We start from the raw sequence: 18316 nt of genomic DNA on the forward strand, positions 1-18316 counted from the left end.
TTCAGTTTGTCTAATACTCTTCTCTCCCATACTTTTCTTCAGAGCCTCTGTGTTGGTAACCAAAAATGGGCTCCTTAGCACTTAGTCAACAAGTGCCCTTGACTGGTTTGGCTTTTTCCCCTGAACTGAATGCTGTTTGTATGTTGGACTGGAGTAAGCTTATCGGCCCCTTCACCTTGCTTCCCTTGCTTAAGCTGATGGAAAGAACCTGTGCTTTCCTGGTCAACCCCTTCACCTTGCTTAAGCTGATGGAAAGAACCTGTGCTTTCCTGGTCAACCCCTTCACCTTGCTTAAGCAGATTGAAAGAACCTGTGCTTTCCCCGGCGTACCTTACACCCCCGCAGAAGCCGGATGGTTAAAAACAGCTTGGAGCCAGAGGCTGCTATAGCCACAGCCACAGCCACAGCCACAGCCGAAGCAGGAGCTGCCAGCAGCAGAGCTGACCTACGGGAGGAAGCTGAACAAGGACTTGAGGCCAGTGGGTAATCTTTTTACCATAGAGGGGGAAGCATGATTTTGTTTTACACTATCATGCTCCTCTGTAGCCTCCTGGTTACTCTTGTGCGGCGTACTTATTGGGCCTGGAAGCTTTTGATCAATATGTCAAAATGGGGATGCTGGTTCATGGGTTGGTTACTGTGGAGCCTAAATATATGCTTTGATTCTTCTGCCTCCTACTTTGAGAGTTTCTTATATCCAGCGGTTCCGAAACTTTCAGACATATATATGATCCTCTTTGAGATTATAAACTCTGCCCTCCTAATACAGCCTCCCAAACACTGAGCTAGCTATGGCAATACATGCATCAGCCTCATTATCAATGTGTACATCCCTGGAGATTACACTACCAAGGTAAGTGAACTTATCAACAGCATTCAGAACTTTTCCATTTGTTGTAACCAATGGTTCCACATATGGATGGTGTGGTGGTGGCTCATGGAGCAGGTATTTTCTTGATGTTAAGTGTTAGGCCAAAATTAGCACAAGCAGCAGAGAACTGATACACACTTTGTTGCATCTCAGTTTCAGAGGCTGCACTGAGTGTACAATCATCTGCAAACAGAAAATCATGCACCAACACTGCCTTCATTTTGGTCTTAGCTTGTAGTCATTTCAATGTGGTGGCTGACCTTAATACCACATTCATCCTCATTGAAAGCACTTGACAATATGGCTGAAAACATGCTAAAAAACATGGGAGCAGGCACACAGCCTTGTTGCACTCCATTGGTGACTAGGAAAGCACATTATCCAGAACCCAGGTAAGCACGCTGTCATGAAACTGATATACAATGCTAATGAACTTCTCCAGGCAACCAAATTTTGACATAATTTTCCATAAACCCTCATGACTGATAGTATCAAAGGCCTTGTTCAGATCTATAAATGTTGCATGCAGACCTCTGTTCTGCTCCTGGCATTTCTCCTGGAGTTATTATTGGGCAGCAAACACCATATTGACCATTCTTTGGTCCTTTCTGAAGCCACGCTGGCTCTAAAGTAGATGACCATCTTCTAGGTGTGGGATCAGCCTATTAATAAGGACTCTGGCAAGAATTTTGCCAGAAATGACTAAGAGAGAGAGCCCACCTTGATTGTCACAGGACAACCTATTTCCTTTGCCTTTATAGAGATAAACAATGGAGGCATCCTTGAACTCCTGGGGGATAACCTTCTCTTGCCATATAACCTAGAAAATTTCAGTCAATTTTTGTATGAGCAATGGACACCCTACCTTGTAAATCTCAGCTGGAATAGAATCAGTACCAGGTACTTTGCCACATGAAAGGAGCCTAATGGCATTCAAAACCTCTTCTTCAGTTGGAGGTCACTGCTAGGGAGGGATTGACATTAACCTGAGGTAAATGGTCAATGGCCTCAGAATTGATGGATGATAGTCTGAGAACACTATAGAAGTGTTCATCCCATCGCTCTAGGATCATAGCTTTGTCACTAATCAATGTGGCTCCATCAGCACTGAGTAGTTGAGATGCACCATAGGTCTTTGGCCCATAAACAGCCTTCAGAGCATCATAAAAGCACTTTGGATTGGGTACTATTAGCATAAAACCTAATTTGCCCTGCCTTCGTACCGAGCCAAGAATCCTGCATCTCTCTAAACTTCACTTATACTTTAATTTTGATGGAATTAAATGCTACCTTCTTAGAGATGGATGAACTATCCTATTGGTAAACCCTGTGGAGTTCTCATTTTTCATTTAGCAGATTCTGAATTTCCCCATCATTTTCATCAAACCCGTCTTGATGCTTATGAGTGTTCTGGCCCAGATGATCAAATGCAGTGCTATATAGCAAATCTCTGAAAGCTGCCTACTCCTTTCCTGCTCCACTGTTGCCAACTGTGTGTTCGCTCAACTTTCCCTTCCAATTAGTAACAAACTGTTCCCACTCAGGGAAGCACTCTAATCTGTTGACATTAATTCTTCTGGTAGTCATCTTGCCTTGGGGCTGCTGCTTTTGTGGAATGCAAATATTTTGCTTGGAGAGGATAAGTCTATAATTGGTCCAGCACTCTGTGCCTGCCACTCTCACATCCTGTCTGTCTCTTCTTACAAATGCCAATGTTTGCTGAGAGGGTGTAACCATGAAGTTTCATTGTGTTTAAGTAATGGAAAACTGTGTTGGTGATGAGAAGGTGAGGAGATGCACAAGTCTGTCTTCACTAGTAAGTGACCACTGCTGTTGCTGTTTCCAACTCCATTCCTCCCTCGGACTCCCTGCCAAGTCTGGTAATCTGAGCCTACATTAGCATTAAAGTTACTCAGAATTATAAGCTTGTCTTCTTTTGCCACATTGATGATAAGAGTCTCCAGGTCTTCATAAAATTTTTCTTTGACCTCATCAGGGTTTGTCATGGTGGGAGCATAGGCCCTGATCATGGTGGTGTGATGTTTTCCTGTGAGAGGCAATTGCATTGTCATGAGTCTGTCATTCGTCCCTTTTGGCAGGCACATAAGCTTATTGACTAGATTAGTTTTGATTGCAAAACCTATGCCAGCTTTACCGTGTTCTCTTTCACTGTGGCCACTCCAGAAAAATGTGCATCAAGCTCCAACTTCAGTAAGATGGCCTTCATTTCTAGTCTTATTTCACTTAGGGTTGCTATTTGGATGTGATACCTGCTGAGTTCTCTTGCACAAGAGCTGTTCATTTGTCAGGTCTACTGGATTTTGTGTTGTCTATATGCGTGTGCACATTCTATGTGCTGGCGGTAAGAGGAATCATCTTTGCAAATATTTTTGTACATTTTTTTGTGTATGTTTTGACTGCAAAGTGGGCCATGGTGAGCAGGCCAGGATTGGGTAAGTAGACAATTTTCAGGACACCTTTTTAGCCTCTTCCTCACACCAGGTGAGTGGTACTATCCTTAAAAGGCTGCTCAGACACCCAGGGGGCACTTGAATCCCACTGCTGCTTCTAGTGAGAAACAACCTTATAGCCTGGGCCCCCTGTGTGTAGGGTTGTGACTACAGCTCCCAGTGTATCTGCACCTGTTGCTTTGTCACTTGCCTGTAGCTATAGGACTTTGAGATAGGTATAATGGCAAAATGATATGGCTGATGTCTTTTGATTTGTAAGTTAGATTTAGGTGAGGCAGAGTCGCACAAAGTTGCTGGCCTCACTCTCTCCTCCAGAATCATCACAGACCAGTGGTAGGACAGAGTCAAAATGACTGGTAATGGCTCAAGATGGAGTGCATGACCTTAGCATCTTCGGTGTCTAACCAAGCTCCAAGCACTCCACAGTGCCTGCTTCAGCTGCCTTCATGGCTGTTGGAACAAATTGTTCTCATCCACCCAGTCCACCGGGGGAAGTCTTCATGTGCTTGGGGTAGACACCCCCTAACTCACTGATGCATTTGAGACCCCTCGGTTACCCTCCACCTGATTTAGCCCATCTGCTGAAATGGTTTACCAGGGTGTGGCCACTGTGTGCGCTACACTTTCTTGGAGCCACAGGTGAGAGTTAGGTGGAACAGGTGGACACCAAAGTGGAAAGCAGCCCTGAAAAGGATTCAGCTGCCCACACACCAGAGGTATGAGTCTTCCCCGAACACACCTACACATAGATCAATAGATGGATAGATAGATATCATATGTTTATTAGATGGATAGATATAGAATATTATGATGATGCCATTGGGGACAGCTAGGTAGATCAGAAGACCTGAGTTAAATCTGATCTCAAACACTTCCTAGCTGTATGACCCTGGGCAAGTCACTTATACAGAGATATCTGTTTATCTATCTATGTACCTACCTATCTATCTATGAGAGAGGTATATGTAGGCATATATAATCTATACGTATATGTGTGTGTGTGCACACAAAAATATCCGTACACATGCAAGTATATATGCATATGCACGTATCATGTTGTATGTATGTATGTAAATATTCTTGTTGCCTCTCCCATTAGACTATGAAGTCCTGGAGAGTAGCAGTTATTTCATTCATTTTATTTATCACTCTCATTCCTAATGCAGTGCTTGTCATATACCAGGAATTTAATAAATAGTTATTGATTTTCTTTTTTGTCTTTTTAGTCCTTTGCAGTTTTAGTGACAAACAATGTCTTACAGTCTGGAAAAAGTGGAAAGAGCCCTGTCCTTGGAGTCAGAGGATGTGTATTCCGATTCTTCCTTTGACATATGTGACCTTGGGCAGGGCACAAGCCCTCCCAAGCTTCAATTTCCTCACATAAAAAATAAATGGGATCTCATAAATGCAAAAATGAAACACATTGAAACACATGAAATACATAAAAGCGGATGAATAAATGTTTTTTTAATTTTAAAATGGTTATATGACTTGCCCAAGGACAAACGGCAGAATAGTAATGACAATTCACATGCTCTGATATACAGTCCAAAATTGTTTCCAAGTCAAATTAACAATCATTTTAAGGTTTTATTACATGTCAGTCACTGTGCTAAGTACTGGGCATACAAAAAAGGTAAAAACAGTTCCTGTCCCTGCCCTGAAGGACTTCACAGTCTAATGGAGTAGACAATATGCAAACCACTGTGTTTAAATTTTATATGCACATATAATACATACATACATACATATATATATACAGAGAGAAAGGGGGGGGAGACAGAGAGGGAGACGGGGGGGGGGAGACAGAGAGGGAGACGGGGGGGGGAGACAGAGAGGGAGACGGGGGGGGGGAGACAGAGAGGGAGACGGGGGGGGGGGGGAGACAGAGAGGGAGACGGGGGGGGGGGGAGACAGAGAGGGAGACGGGGGGGGGAGACAGAGAGGGAGACGGGGGGGGGAGACAGAGAGGGAGACGGGGGGGGGGAGACAGAGAGGGAGACGGGGGGGGGAGACAGAGAGGGAGACGGGGGGGGGGAGACAGAGAGGGAGACGGGGGGGGGGAGACAGAGAGGGAGACGGGGGGGGGGAGACAGAGAGGGAGACGGGGGGGGGGAGACAGAGAGGGAGACGGGGGGGGGGAGACAGAGAGGGAGACGGGGGGGGGGAGACGGAGAGGGGGGGGAGACAGAAAGGGAGAGGGGGGGGGAGACAGAAAGGGAGAGGGGGGGGGAGACAGAGAGGGAGACGGGGGGGGGGGGGACGAGACAGAGAGGGAGACAGAGAGAAGCGCAAAAGGAATGGAGATAGCATTAAGGAGGCTTGGGAACTGCTTCTCAGAGAAGGAGAGATTTTAGCTGGGATTTGGAGGAAGCATAAGTGAGGATGGAGGGAATTCCAGGAATGGAGCAGAGTCAGTGAAAATGTAGTTTTCAGATGGAGTTGAGAAATAGCAAGTTGGTCAGAGTGACTAGATGGTAGAATACTTAGCAGGTATAGGAAGAATAGAAAGGCAGGAAGAGTTCAGGTTATAAATGGCGTTAAAATTCAAACAGAGGATTTTATATTTGATCTAGGAAGCAACAGGGAACAACTGGAGTTTATTGAATAGAGGAATAGCATGCGTCCAATAATTTCTATTACCTGTACTGCTATCCCTGGCATTGGTGCACTGTCAGGAAAGCACACTATTCTATTACAGAAATACTGTTTTATAAGAGTCAGAGGGGGGAAAAGGATTTTAAGGGCAATCCTCAGCCTATATTTAATTAATCAGACTAGTCCCATTCCCTCCCAAGAATTTTGATGAATTGAGGTTCTTCATGTACTAGATAATTATAATGGCTATTCCCAACATACAGAGAGGCATACCCATATTTATTTGGGGGTCCAAAATACAGAAATTTTTGATGGTCAGAAATACTAGTGTATTTGATACAAGTAAAGGCTTGAGTTTTCTTAGCTCATTCAAATTTGAAGAAGAGGGGGTAGGGATGATTTGTTAAATGTCAATGGCACTGTTAAATATAAAAATGACTCAGGTAACCCCCCCTCCAATCCCACACACACCGAGTAGAATTATTCTATTGTTTAGTTATATAGAGGGTGGAAATCTGCCTTTGGGAGCACAGCTCTCTCTATCTTACCTGATGATGTAGTTTGACGTTCCAGTAGATTTTCTAGCCAGCTTTTTTGTAGGATAAATTCTTCTCATTTCTTTGGGCCTTTTCTTGGGGAAATTTTCTAAATTTCTGGCAGACATGCCTGAAATGACACAGCAATATTAGTAAATCTCAGAAGAATGCATAAGAGTTTTCTCCCCGAGGAATTCTTTTCTCTGGTACCAATGCTTTCATCACTATCCCGGTGCCTTGTCTGGGGTGCTCATTCCATTAGCAGTGTTGTCATTTTTTTTTAGTTCTTAGGATACCTTCACACTTTTAAAAATTATTTAAGACCCCCACTCCAGCAGCTTTTTTTATATGTCAGATCTATCGGTATTTACCATATTGGAAATTAAAATATCTTAGTATTATTAAGACAGATGTGATTTCAAGGGCCCCCTGAAAGTGTCTTAGGTAAGGCCAGCTATCTCCAGAGAACCTCTGCACTCTTCTGATGAGATGGAACTATAGCTAACTCTAGAGATGTTCATCCACTAGGCCAGAGAGTGGGTAGGAGATTTGGTGCCAAATTTCATGTGGGTATATTGAGTTCTTTCTCTTTTCCCTAGTGTGTTCTCATGTACTTACTTCACCTAATTATATTAAGAAAATACTTCTGTAAATTATAATGGAGGGTTATAGAAATATGTTATGGTAATTGAAATTGTCACAGAATCATAGAATCACAAACTTAAGAGTTGGAAGGGGCTTCGGTGGCCAAGTAGTCCGAACTCATTGCGAAAGGAATGCCAAATATCACATACCCAGTAAGTGGTCATCCAACCTCAGTTTAAAGGATTCTTCCATTGCACCCCTGAGGCATCCCATTCCATTTGTGTTTGTTACAATTATTAGGAAGTTTTCCCTGATACCCTGACTCAATTTGCTTCTTTGTAACTTCCACCCACCCATACTCCTAGTTCTGCCTTCTATGGCCAGACTTAATTTTAATCCTCTTCTACATGCTAACCCTTCAAATCCTAGATTTAGAGGTGTCAAGGATCTTAGAGGCCATGGTAGTATAGTATTCAATACTCTTATTTTATAGGTAAAGAAATTGGAACAGAGAGAGTTTAAGGGTCACACACCTAGCCTGAGGAGATATTTGAACCCCAGTCTTCTTGGTTCTAAGTCCAGAGCTCTAGCCACCATGCATCACTATGTCTCTCATTCAAATACTTGAAAAATTTATTCTCCTATTACATCCCAGTCCTCTCTTCTCCAGACAAAATATTACTAGTTCTCTCATCTGCTAATCATATGGCATAGATTCAAGACCTTTTACCAACCTGGTTGTTCTGTGTACCCGTGCCCTCCCCCCCACCCAGCTTACAACTCTGCTTTTTCTGCTGTGTAGTCCAAAACTGAACACAATACTCCAGATGTAGTCTGACCAGGGTAGAGCTTAAAGGCATTTCATTTTTTTTTCTGATATCTATACCCAGAGGTGTGCTGGAGTCAGTTCTAATTAGCTTAATTGTTAAATTTTCACTGTGAGCACTTACACTTCGCTGGATAAATCAAGATTTGATTTATTGTTTTGTTGATTTTTTAGGCTTAAGAATCTCATAGTAATGAAGATTAAACTTAAAAGTGTGTGTGAATATTTTTTTCTCAACGAGCTTCATTGTTAAATATTTACCAGCACACCCCTTATATTGCTGTTCTACAAACATTTCTTGAGCTCTGCAAGAATGAAGTAGAAGGCTCAATGAATGAAGTAATTTTTTGGACCACACAGTAAGCCAATTAATGATGATGATGATGATAGCAATTGACATTTCTATAGTGCTTTCAGGTTTGCTTTTATATCATTCTAGCCTCACAACCACACAACACCCTTGTCTATACATCTCAATGCAACTTGAGAAGGTATTCTTTTTTTTGGCTTTTAGTAACACTTTTTAATTATATTGAACTTGTAGTCCACTAAAACCATCAGATCTTTTTCAGACAAAACTGCTAAGTTCCTTTAGCTTTCTGTCAGTGCTTATGAGAAATAGTTGGTTATTGTGCCTTAGTCTCCAGAGGGCCCTGGTAAGCAAAGGTATCCCTAGGAAAGAGAAAATTAGGATGGTTCCCCCAATCAGGTGTTTTAGGTAACTGGAACTCTGAAAAGACTTAGGAGGCAAATTGGGAGAACAGCAATTTTCCATCCCTATTCATGCACATATTTGTTATGCTGTATATTTTTCTTCAGTGACAACTTTCAAAAGAAAAAAAAAACAACTTCCTCCAATGCTGCCTTATGGTTTACTTTTAGTCCATCTGACTTTGTGTAACTCCATCTCACTTAAATCCAATTCATGTTCAGGTCAAAACATCACTCCTTGATGTCATTGGTCTTCTTGGAAAAACAAAGGATGAACAACAATAACAACAGTTTGTTTTAATTAGATTTTACCTGGAAGAAAGGGAAATATCATGCATTTTAATTTGCCTTTTATGGCCAAAGTCTACATTGGATGGCAGACTAAAGAGCTGGAAATTTATGGTTAGAGAGGCTTAGGGCTTGGAAAAAGGTATGGATGATAAGACCCAGAGACTAGACAAGGTGAGCTTGAAGAGCATCAGATTCTTGAGACCTGTCTCCTGATTTGATTATCACAGAAATTGCAAACTTTGCCAGAATTACATCCAACACTAAAGATGGCTTCACTGTCTACTGGTCCCTGACTTCAGTCTCCCCTACTTAGTATCTCTGAGCTAAGGCAGGGAGCAAAAGCCAATAGTTAGATGGTTCCTAGGAAGCAAAGAATGACTTATAACCTGCCCTCACTCAGTGGTGGATTCCCCTAACTCACCCAGCCACCCCAGGAAGCCTTTGGTATTTAGCTTGGCTTATAAACTCCTTGACTGTAGAATAAAGATAATGGTTCATTGTAAAATGTGTGCAGCCATAAAGTGTTACACTCTGAGAAATCCTTCTGAAGTTGATTCCCACTTCTAACTCCTCAGGATCTTAGTTGACTGCCTCCAAACCCTGGCATACCTGACTTCTTGATGGTCAGGCCCAGAAAACATGTCTGAGCAGAGTTGTGACCATGAAATAAGATGGAGTTGAAGGGAAGTCATCACCATTAATCCACCAACTAATGGACAAGTAACAGTAAGACCACTACCAACATAAATAAATAAAATGGGGTAGAGAGCAACAAGGATTTTCTTTTTAATTGATTTAATCTTTTTAATTATATCTAGATAGCACAGTGGATAGAGCCCTGTGTTTGAAGTCAGAAAGACCTGAATTCAAGTCCTAACTTAACCACTTAGTAGCGGTGTGACCCTGGACATGTGACTTAGCCTCTGCCTGCCTCAATTTCTTCAACTATAAAATGGGAATAATAAAAGCACCTACATCTCAGGGCTGATATAAGAGTCAAATGAGATAATATTTGTAATGTGCTTAGTACAGTGCCTGATATATAGTAGGTGATTAATAAATGCTTCCTTCCTTTCCATTTTCCTCTCTTCCCCTCCCTTGTCCTCTCTTCTTCTTTTTTGTCCTTCCCCTCCCCTTCACCTTCCTCACTTCCCACCTTCTTTCACAGATACTGTTCTTATGCCTGTTTATGAAGTCAAAAGCATCTCTCTGAGACCTCAGCAGGGAACAATGTGCTCTAACAAGTCCAGAGGGAGAGCTTGCAAGGGGCAAACCTTCAAACCCACAGATCTCTTCATCCCTGAGACTGACAGTCACAGAGCCCTAAAGAAGCCCTTTGCTACTGCCTATCCTTCTGATGTTGTAACCATTTGCAAAGGGCTCTAATCTGACAGAAACATCTAATGAGTCAAAACCGACTTCTGATAGAAAAGGGACATCCTTTGGATCTGTGATTTGTCAACTTTAATCAGCAGTAATTGCATCACACAGGTGTGCTAAGATTCTGTGTGTTTAGGCTTGGAAGGAGATCCTTCCCTACCTGCAATCCCCAGTAGCTTCCGTTTACATATGGAGGCCTGTCTGGGTTTATCAAGTTGACTGATATTTCCTCATTTTGTGGTTGGTGTTTGCCCTGGGGAGGAATTTGACCAGGGAAAGGAGCATCTGAAGAAAAATCTTGCTAAGGTCTGGTGATGTTGCTGTCAACCTTTAAAGAACAGTGGGCCTAGTGAAACTCCTGAAAGCTGAGGTATGGAATGTAAACGAAAACACACCGAAGCTAAGCTGGCTGGCAGGCATGCAGGCAGGAGGGCATGTGAGGAGCATCACAGACACAGCCTCAGGAGATTTTTTTTAAAGGAGGGGGAGAACAAAAAAGAAATGGAGTTTGAAATATATATTATATATACACACACATACGCACAGACATAAATATATACATACATATATACATATATCTATGCATGTATATTTCCCTATATATACACACACATATAAATATTATGTGCATATACTTATACATATATAAACACCCACATATATATACATGTATATGTAACATGCACATATATACATATACATAATACATGTATACACATATATATCCCTCATATAGGATATAGATCATTTGTGTTTATGAATCACAGATCTCAACCTAGGACCTCAGAGGTCATCTATCCAGCCCCCATATTTTATATATGAGGACAATGAGGCCCTCCCCCCCTAAGTTCAGTGACTTGTCCAAAGTCATGCAGCTACTTTAGTAACAGAAGTAAGATTTCAACCCAGCTCCTTTAGATTTCAAACCTAATGCTCTTTTCCAGTGTACCAAGCTTAGGACTTTTCAAATCCCTTTCTTGCTACAAGGTATCGTGGCAAGGCCACTGGATTTAATTTTTTAATGTAAATAGCATTTTATCTTTTTCCACTTACAGGTAAAGACAGTTTTCCACATTCATTTTTATAAGATTTTGAGTTCCAAATTTTTCTCCCTCCCTCCCTTCTCCCCTCCCAAAGGTAGCAAATAATCTGATATAGGTTATACATGTGCAATCATGTTAAACATACTTCCCACATGGGTCATGTTTTGAAAGAAGAAACAGAAGAAAAAACCATGAAAAAAACATGAAACTAGCATGCTTCGATCTGCCTTCAGACTCCATAGTTCTTTCTCTGGATGTGGATAGCATTTTCCATCATGAGTCTTTTGGAATTGTCTCGGATCATTATATTGCTGAGAAGAGCTAAGTCTATCATAACTGATCATTGCATAATGTTGCTATTACTGTGTACAGTGTTCTCCTGGTTCTGCTAACTTCACTCAGCATCAGTTCATGTAAGTCCTTCCAGAAGACCACTGGATTTAAAGCCAAATAAACTGAGTTTGAAAATGCCTATTTATCACCTTTGTGAGCATGGACAAGTTACTCAACCTCTCTAGGCATCAGATCAGTTTCCTTCTCTGTCAAATGAGGGGCATGGACTGAATGACTCTAGGGGACTGTCTAACTCTAAATCCTTTGAGCCCATGAAGTCTTTTCTAGGTGCTCCTTGGAGAACTTACAAAAAAAGACTCCATGACATTTTGACCCAGATAGTCCCCCACTCAGAATATGCTCCAAGATGGTCAAGTACAGAAACTAAGGTCTCATATATATGAAAATAGTCACAGCAACACTTTCTGTGGTAGCAAAACCTGGAAATAAAGGGGATCCCCATGAACAAATTGAAAGTATACGAATGTAAAAAAAATTTCCATTATAAACAATGAGGAATGTGAAGAGTGAAATGGGGATTTCCCTTAGACTAGAGTTCAGTCTTTAACATCTGTGTAGGAGACCCTGTCTACTTTCACTTTTGAATAGGATGTTCCTGAGACCCCTGTCTCAGTAAAACCCAACATACATGGAATCATGTAAGATTTAGGATTGGGAGAGATCTAAATCCAAGTGTTTCATTTTACAAATAGGAAGCTTCTCGAGAGGCCTAGAAAGGGGAAATGGATTACCTAAGGTATCTTATGTTAGGTAGGCACTGATTTACCAGGAGTTGTGATTTTGGGTTACCATAAATGAAAGGCCATATATGAGATTCAGAGTTTTTGTTGGTTAATCTGCCATTCCCGGAAGAGTCCTTTCCAAACCAATGCTATTTACAACTCTGTTGCTACTGACTTAAGTTGTTGTTCTGAAGAGTACAGATCATTTATTCACTTAACAAACATTCACTTAACACCTAGAGATGTACAAGTCACAGCCCCCATTATCAAGAATTCTCAAACTAGGCAAAGAGATAAGAGAATGATGTCACAGGATATTTGAAGAGGGAGAGCTCTCATTTCATTTGGGAGAATCAGAGAAGGCTTTAAAAAAAGAATTTCAGCTAGGCTTTGAAGAATGAGATGCTTTTTGAAAAGTAGAGGGAAAAAGTTAAGGTACTCCAACTGGAAGGAAGAAGATGATGAGAAAAATTATAGAACATTAATTCACTCCCAGCGAATTCAGTTTGCTCAGAACATAACCTATCTAAGGGAGTAGAGGAAAGTAATCAAAATGGTAGGTTAGGGCTAGATCTTAGAGGGTCTTGAATGCTTTACTAAGATAGTCCAACTGAACTTGGTAGGCACCTGTAACCACTGAAGGTTTTTTAGCTAGGGTGACAAGATGAGAGATAGATTTTAGGAAAATTTGTCTATCAATGAAATTTAAAATTGGTTGGGAGTCAGATTGGAAACAAGTAAAAGGCTATTGCAATAATCCAGTGGCAAAGTAATGAGGCCAGGAATGGTGGTACATGATTTTAATTCCTGAAGCTAGGTGGTTCAGTGGAGAGAGCACTGGACCTGGAGTCAGGAAGACCTGAGTTCAAATCCAACATCAGCTATTTACTAGCTAGGTGACCTTAGGCAAGTCATTTAACCCATTTGCTTGAGTTTTTACAGCTGTAAAATGGGAGTAATTACAATGGCCCATCTCCCAGCATTGTTGTAAGGCTCAAAGGAAATAAAATTTTGAAATGCTTGGTACAGTGTCTGGTATATGCAGTTGTGATATAAATGTTTATTCCCTCTCTTACCTCCCCTTGCTAATGAGAAGGTTGAGACTGGTGGATGACTTGAACTCAGGAGTTCTAATCCCAAAGAGTTATTTGATAGAGACAGGAAGGAAAGAAGGGAGGAAGGACGGAAAAAGAAAAAGAGAGGAAGATAAATAGGGAGAGAAAGAAAGAAGGAAAGACAAGGAGAGAGGAAGGGAAGAGAAAGAGAGAAAGAAAAAAGGAAGAAAGGAAAGAACAAAGAAAGAAAAAGTAAGGAAAGAAGGAAGAGAAAGAAAGGAAGGAAGGAATAAAAAGAAAGCAAGGAATAAAGGAGGAAATAAAGAAAGGAAGGAAAGAAAGGAAGGACAGAAGGAAGGAAAGAAGGAAGGAACTTAGAAACTATGAAACAAAAAGGTGAATAAGGTCTTGAACTAGGGTAGGGCAGTGGGAACTGAAAAGAGAATGGATATGAGATACAGTGAGGAGGTAGAATTGGTAGGATTTGCACTACCATAATACAGTTTTAGGATTTATAGTGTGGAAAGACAAGGGACTTTGAATTTACTGAGTAGATAAAGAATGCTATATGAGTTATATATTTAACTATCTATCTGGACAACAGTCAATATTTATCCCCTTGGATTTTCCAGTGTGGATAGTTAGGCCGGGCAGTCAGTCAACTCCCCAGTGTCTTGCATGTAGGAAACAATAAACATTTGTTGAACTGGACTGAAAGTTGCAGAACAGATTTTGCTCAATATATGGAGGAAAATGTCTGAAAGCTATGCAAATATGAATAAGATAGTGAATTCCTTTTCTCTAGTATTCTTCAAGCAAAGGCTGGATAATGATATGTTGGGGATATACACCAAGGATTCTTGGTAAAAAGAGGTTGGCCTAGACATCCTCTAAAGTCCATTTCACCTCTGAATTGCCTTCTCTTGCTTATTCTTCTTTAGCCTGGTTTTCATTCATGATATACTTTCCTATATGTGAACCTATATGTTCTGTTAGGACAGAAAAAGGGTGAATAGTAGAAAGAAGACGGGATTTGTTTGGAGGTCAAAGTGGGTTGGTCAGATATAAGTTCCATGGACTCAGGAGAATCAGGATTTAGAACAGGAAATGTTTTGAAGACCACTCAGTCTAATATTCTAATTTAAAGTTCAGAAAACTGAGGCCAGAGACATAACGTAACTTGGCCATGGTCACAGGGTTAGGAACTGGCTCTTCTGACTCTAATATAGTTTTCTTTCCACAGTATCACAATGCTACTAAGCCTTTTTAAAGGAAGAGTGACCCTTGGCTTTGCACTAAAAGATGAGACGCCTACAGTACAGTATAGGCTCCCTGGGTGTGGCTTTTTGACTGAGTCCAAGTTTTATGGAACAAATCCTTTTATCAAGGGGATTTGTTCTGTGAAGTTTGGATTCAGTCAAAGGGCTGCACTTGAGGACCTAGAGGGCTACATGTGGCCTTAAGGCCACAGCATTGCATTTGGAGTAAGAGGATCTGGGTTTGAATCCCAGTTCTGTTACCTTTGGGACCTAAACTCTATGCCTCTCAGATTTTTTCACCTCTAAAGTAAGGTTAAACTACAAGACCTCTAAATTTTCTTCTTATTTTAAATCTGTAATCCTCTATTTCAGGAGACGTTAATTTTTCATTCAGTAGTAACTAATGAGTCTTTCCTGTAGTATTTTTCTAGTGCAGGGGCACTTAACCTGAAGTCAAGGAAATTTATATTTTATACACACACATATGGAAGGAAGGGAACAAGCATTTAGTAATGTTCCAGGCACTGTGCTAAGTACTTTACAAATATTATTTCATTTGATCCTCACAACAATCCTGGGAGGGAGGTGGTGTTATTATCCCCATTTTATAGCTAGGATACTGAGGAAGACAGAAGTTAAGTGACTTGCCCAGGATTATACAACTGGTAAGTGTCTGAAGCTGGATTTAAATTTAAGCCTTCCTAACTTCAGGTACTCTATCCAAAGTACCACTTACCTGCCAATGATTGCAATCTTACGTATTTCATTGTATGCATTCAAGAACATTATTCTGAGAAGGCATCTAGAGGCTTCCCCAGACTGACAAAGAGGTGCCTCACCTCTCTCTCTCTCTCTCTCTCTCTCTCTCTCTCTCTCTCTCTCTCTCTCTGTCACACACACACACACACACACACACACACACACACACACACACACACACACACACGCTAGTAACCCTTGCTTTAGAAGCTCCTGAGATGATGCTTTTATAGCTGACTTGGGATAAGGGGAGTTGAGAAGGGGGAGAGATAATCTTGGCAGATGTGTTGCTGTCCATCAACCCAAAAGGATAGGCAGTACCCTTTTTAGAATGAGAATGTTACATATAATACTTAGCATGGCATTGGCTAAAAGCCATTTCCTGTCTGATGCTGAGTAAAGTGAGCAGAACCAGAAGAATATTGTAAACAGCAACAGACAATTCCAAAAGACTCCTGACGGAAAATGCTATCCATATCCAGAGAAAGAACTATGGAGTCTGAATGCAGATCGAAGCACGCTATTTTCACTTTTTTGTTTTTTGTTTCTCATGGCTTTTCCCTTTTGTTCTGGTTTTTCTTTCACAACATGACTAACGTGGAAATGTGTTTAACATGATTGTACATGTATAGCCTATGTCAGATTGCTTGCTGTGTTGGGGAAGGCAGAGGGAATGGAGGGAGGGAGAAAAGTTTGGAACTCAAAATTTTACAAAAATTAATACTGAAAACTATCTTTGCATGTAATTGAAAAAAAATACTATTTAGGAAAAAAAATAAACAAACTTCCTGGGCTTATAAAACTAGCCAGCTCCATGGTCCTGAGACTTGGTAGACATTTAATGGTACTCTACTACCATCTAGTGGTTTCTGGATAGATAAGCAGTAGACAGAGATTGGCTACTACAGCTGTTATAACATCTGTTTATTTAAATAATTATTTATTAAGCACCCTACTATGTATGAGAGACTGGGGAAACAAAAGCAAAAGTGAAACGGTCCCTGTTCTCACAACGTTTACATCCTGTTGGAAGGATACAACATGAACACAGATAAGTAAATACAGAAGTGGAGAGTACTAAACGATCAGAGATTTCTTAAAATGACTGTAGATAAAAAGCTGGAGGGACCATAGCAAGCATTTAGTATATTCCCTATATTTAACAGATGGAGAGAATAAGGACAAACAAGGACAATTGATTTGGATAATTTTACAAAATTAGTGGAGACACTAGAACTCAGGACTTCTGGTTCCCGGGCCAGTGCTTCCACTATATCCATCCTTCAGTCATGTTGTCTTTTCATTTCTTTAACACAAATAGAACAGTAGTGCCTAGGCAATATTAGTGGTGATTGGGAGGAATAAGATGGGATAGTTAACAAGGGCCTATTTCTGAATTTTTCTAGTTGTAAAAGATTTGTATTGTGTGGACAAAGCCTTCAAAAGTCAGCTCAATTCTACCACTTATGAGGCAGTATTTTAAAGAAGGCAAAAAAAAAAACTTGAAGCATATAATAGCAACAATAATGATAATACTACAAAAACTAATTAGTTAGGTGTGATGATACCCATTAGAAAAGGACTCTTTGTTTTACAAGCTGACCAAGAGCCAATTTCCTTTAAATGACAAGATTCCCTTAATGCATTTGCTATTTAAATTTACTTATGGAAACCAGGCTTACAAACAACTTTTTCAGAAACACAGCTCATGAACAATGGATTGGGGGTGTGGACTTTCTCTGAGTCATAGCATTGGGATGTTGCTTCCTCGGGGTCATCTGATAAGAGACCAGCCTATGTTTTCAGCTTTTGTTGGGGAAGCCTTTGTGGTATAATGGAAGGCATTTTGGACAGAGGACCAGGAGATGGAATTCTGGTTCTCAGTGCGTCCTACATGGTGTGTTATCTTGAGCAAGTTACTTCTTTACCTTGGCAGTATACTTTCCAGGATGTACACACAGATGATGAGGTTGATGCATGAAATGTCAGAGCTAGCTCAGTGTTTGGGAGGCTCCCAAGGAAAGTGTAGGATAGCAGAGTTATTATTAGACTATCTACCAAACTGTAGGTCTACAGAGGTGTTTTGTTGACCTCATTGTTGTATGCCTGTAAAACCTGGACGGTATACTAGCAACATTCTAGGAAACTGAATTGCTTTCATTTGAATTGTCTTAGGAAGATTCTGAAGATCACCTGGCAAAATAAGGTACCAGACACTGAGGTCCTTTCTCAAGATGAACTGCCAAGCCTTTAAATCCTACTGTAGACAGTAAAACTATGATGGCCTGGCTATGTTGATTGAACATCAAACGTACTTTTGCCTAAAATAATATTTTACAGAGAGCTCACATAAGGTATAAACTCACATGGAAGTCAGAAGAAGCAATACAAGGACATTCTCAAGGTCCCTCTGAAAAAACTTTGGAATCAATTGTGAAACATAGGACACACTGGCACAGGGCCATCCAGCAAGGCATGTGCCCACATAAAAGAAGGCAATATGCTTTATGAACAAAGCAAAATAGCAGTAGCTCAAAAGAAACAAATTTAGATGCACAAATTTAGAGACATCTCCACTCCAAATATTCTTATGGACTATTTGAGCCCAAGCTGTGGTAGAGTCTTTTGGGCTCATGTTGGTCTAATCAGCCACAGTCAAAAAACATTGTACATTGACCCTGACATAGTGATATCATTTTGGTTTGCTTTGAGTACAAAAGACAACAACCAAGATATAGACATATATGCATCTATGTATATAGGTACATATATACATATATGTACATTGTATGTATATACAAATATTCACACATTTAACGCATATATTAGATCTCTCTCTCTCTCTCTCTCTCTTT

At 40.7% G+C, this 18316-nt stretch overlaps 1 protein-coding gene across 1 annotated transcript in view; it reads right to left on the minus strand.

Moving 5' to 3' along the window:
* KCNU1 (potassium calcium-activated channel subfamily U member 1) overlaps positions 1 to 18316 on the minus strand; it is a gene marked incomplete at its 5' end in the record, with an annotated part of 434479 nt that overhangs the window by 205281 nt on the left and 210882 nt on the right. Inside the window, 1 exon segment of the mRNA XM_036750000.1 lies at positions 6489 to 6606. Coding sequence (XP_036605895.1) covers positions 6489 to 6606 — 118 coding nt within the window.

The sequence above is a fragment of the Trichosurus vulpecula genome, chromosome 3 (assembly GCF_011100635.1).
Source record: "Trichosurus vulpecula isolate mTriVul1 chromosome 3, mTriVul1.pri, whole genome shotgun sequence".
Taxonomy (NCBI): domain Eukaryota; kingdom Metazoa; phylum Chordata; class Mammalia; order Diprotodontia; family Phalangeridae; genus Trichosurus; species Trichosurus vulpecula.